The 1,769-nt window shown below is 39.2% G+C and overlaps 1 protein-coding gene across 1 annotated transcript in view; it reads right to left on the bottom strand.

Annotated features, from left to right (window-relative positions):
* prom (prominin) overlaps positions 1-1,769 on the bottom strand; it is a gene marked incomplete in the record, with an annotated part of 30,762 nt that overhangs the window by 7,652 nt on the left and 21,341 nt on the right. Inside the window, 2 exon segments of the mRNA XM_011300601.1 lie at positions 599-898; positions 957-1,179. Of these exon segments, the coding sequence (XP_011298903.1) occupies positions 599-898; positions 957-1,179 (523 nt within the window).

Genomic DNA, 1,769 nt, shown 5'->3' with positions numbered 1-1,769 from the left:
AGCACTTGAATTTTGTAGTCTCATAATTTACCCTCGAGGGTCAAAAGGCATTTTTTTAAGTTAGTCTTTCTTCAAAAATTCTTCAAAATTGATTACCCCAATTGACCTCCGTATCAGTATTTGAAGGTCAATCAATGCGATCTAAGCGTTGACCCTCGAGGGTCGAGCAGTTTCAGAATTTATTATCATCATTAGCTTCCGGATGGATGCCACATTTTATTTCAGCGCTTTACCGACGTTTCGCAAATATTCCAGTCTACACCTTCAAGGCAAAGACCTCCGATATTTGCGGGTAGTCCTTATATACCATCTCCTGCGGTGGCGGGGGTAGGGGTGCGAGGGAGGGGAGATTGTAAGCCAATCACTTTTTTATTTGATCAGATGATCGAGTTTTAGAATTTGCCACTTCACGTTGAGTTTATCAGAAGAAAATTTTCGCAAATTTCCTCCTCGTGGGTCAAATCTCAACAAAAGCATTTGTCACATCAAACATTCTGATTCAGACTTTTCCACTATTGATTACCCGCAACATTTGACTTCTTCCCCCTGAGTACTCAACCCACCAATTAAACAATTCTAGAGAACAACGAGAAATTACCATTTGCGCAATAACATCTCCTTGATCATCAATATAACTCTGAATAGCCCTCAAATGAACAAGAGTTTGATTCGCCTTCCGATAGAACGGTTCCAACTGCATCTCCAGTGTAGTGAGCTGATCGATGAGATTGTCCTGAATTTCCATGAGTGGTCTAACTTTTTTCACAATGAGGCTGTGCATCGCTGCGCTGATACCCACAAATGCCTTTGAACTTCTCCGATCGGCCAATTGATCTCCGACATTGTGAATTTGATTTGTCATCGTGGTCATGTCTTGATTGAGAATCGGACCGCGAATCTGAATCAATCATGAGTAACAGAGTTAAATTTTTAATTAACGATGTGTATCTGCTTACCATTATCTTGTGCTCGGTGAGATTGGGTCTGCAAGCGTAAAGAAGACTCTCGAGCTTGCCCTCCAAGCTCCGGGTGAGTATCTTAAAACCTTTGAGATCAACTTTCAGCAAAGAAAAGGCTTTTGAAAGTCCCGGCCACATCCAGTAATCTGCCAGTTGCTCCAAGTTCGTGGTTTTCCCTAGTGGAAACGCTGGATAAACCGCTTCATTCTGCTCGCATTTTCTTTTTCGAAAAAGCAAAAAAACAACATGAAGTTTAAGTAGAAGGCATGACACTTGTCTGCTGTTAAACTAGTCCCTTGGGGATCTTTTAATTGAAGATGCGGAACAACAACTGGTATTTCGCCAGTTATTCTATTAGAGCTCTGTATGAAATTCATTACACAGAAAGTACTGTACTTACATACAAGATTTAAAACGTAATTTATGAAATTTCTAATGTCATTCATTACAAGTTTGGGACCGTAAATTACAAGCGGAAACTACGGAAATTACGCCTAGTAATACCATAAATTATAATTTCGAAATTGTAAATTACGAGGACCCATATCGTTCGTTCAACTGAATCATTCGGTAACTATTACTGAATGTTTAATTGTTCCTAATTGAGTAATGCCATTCGGTAATAGTTACCAAACTTGATTAAGGTTGTTGTCGCGCGACAGTCCCTGTAAAAAGTTTATCCGCTGTAAAACGGGCCAGTTTAGAACACAATCTTTTAGCGGTATATAGTCTCACTTGATTGATTGCATTGTGCATGGATAGCTAAAGCAGAACTATATATTTTCCATATTAACTATTTTCAATTATATA

Source organism: Fopius arisanus, unplaced genomic scaffold, assembly GCF_000806365.1.
Source record: "Fopius arisanus strain USDA-PBARC FA_bdor unplaced genomic scaffold, ASM80636v1 scaffold00018, whole genome shotgun sequence".
NCBI classification, from domain to species: Eukaryota; Metazoa; Arthropoda; class Insecta; order Hymenoptera; family Braconidae; genus Fopius; species Fopius arisanus.
Note: the sequence above shows the minus strand (reverse complement) of the source record. Positions and strands in the feature narration are given on the sequence as shown.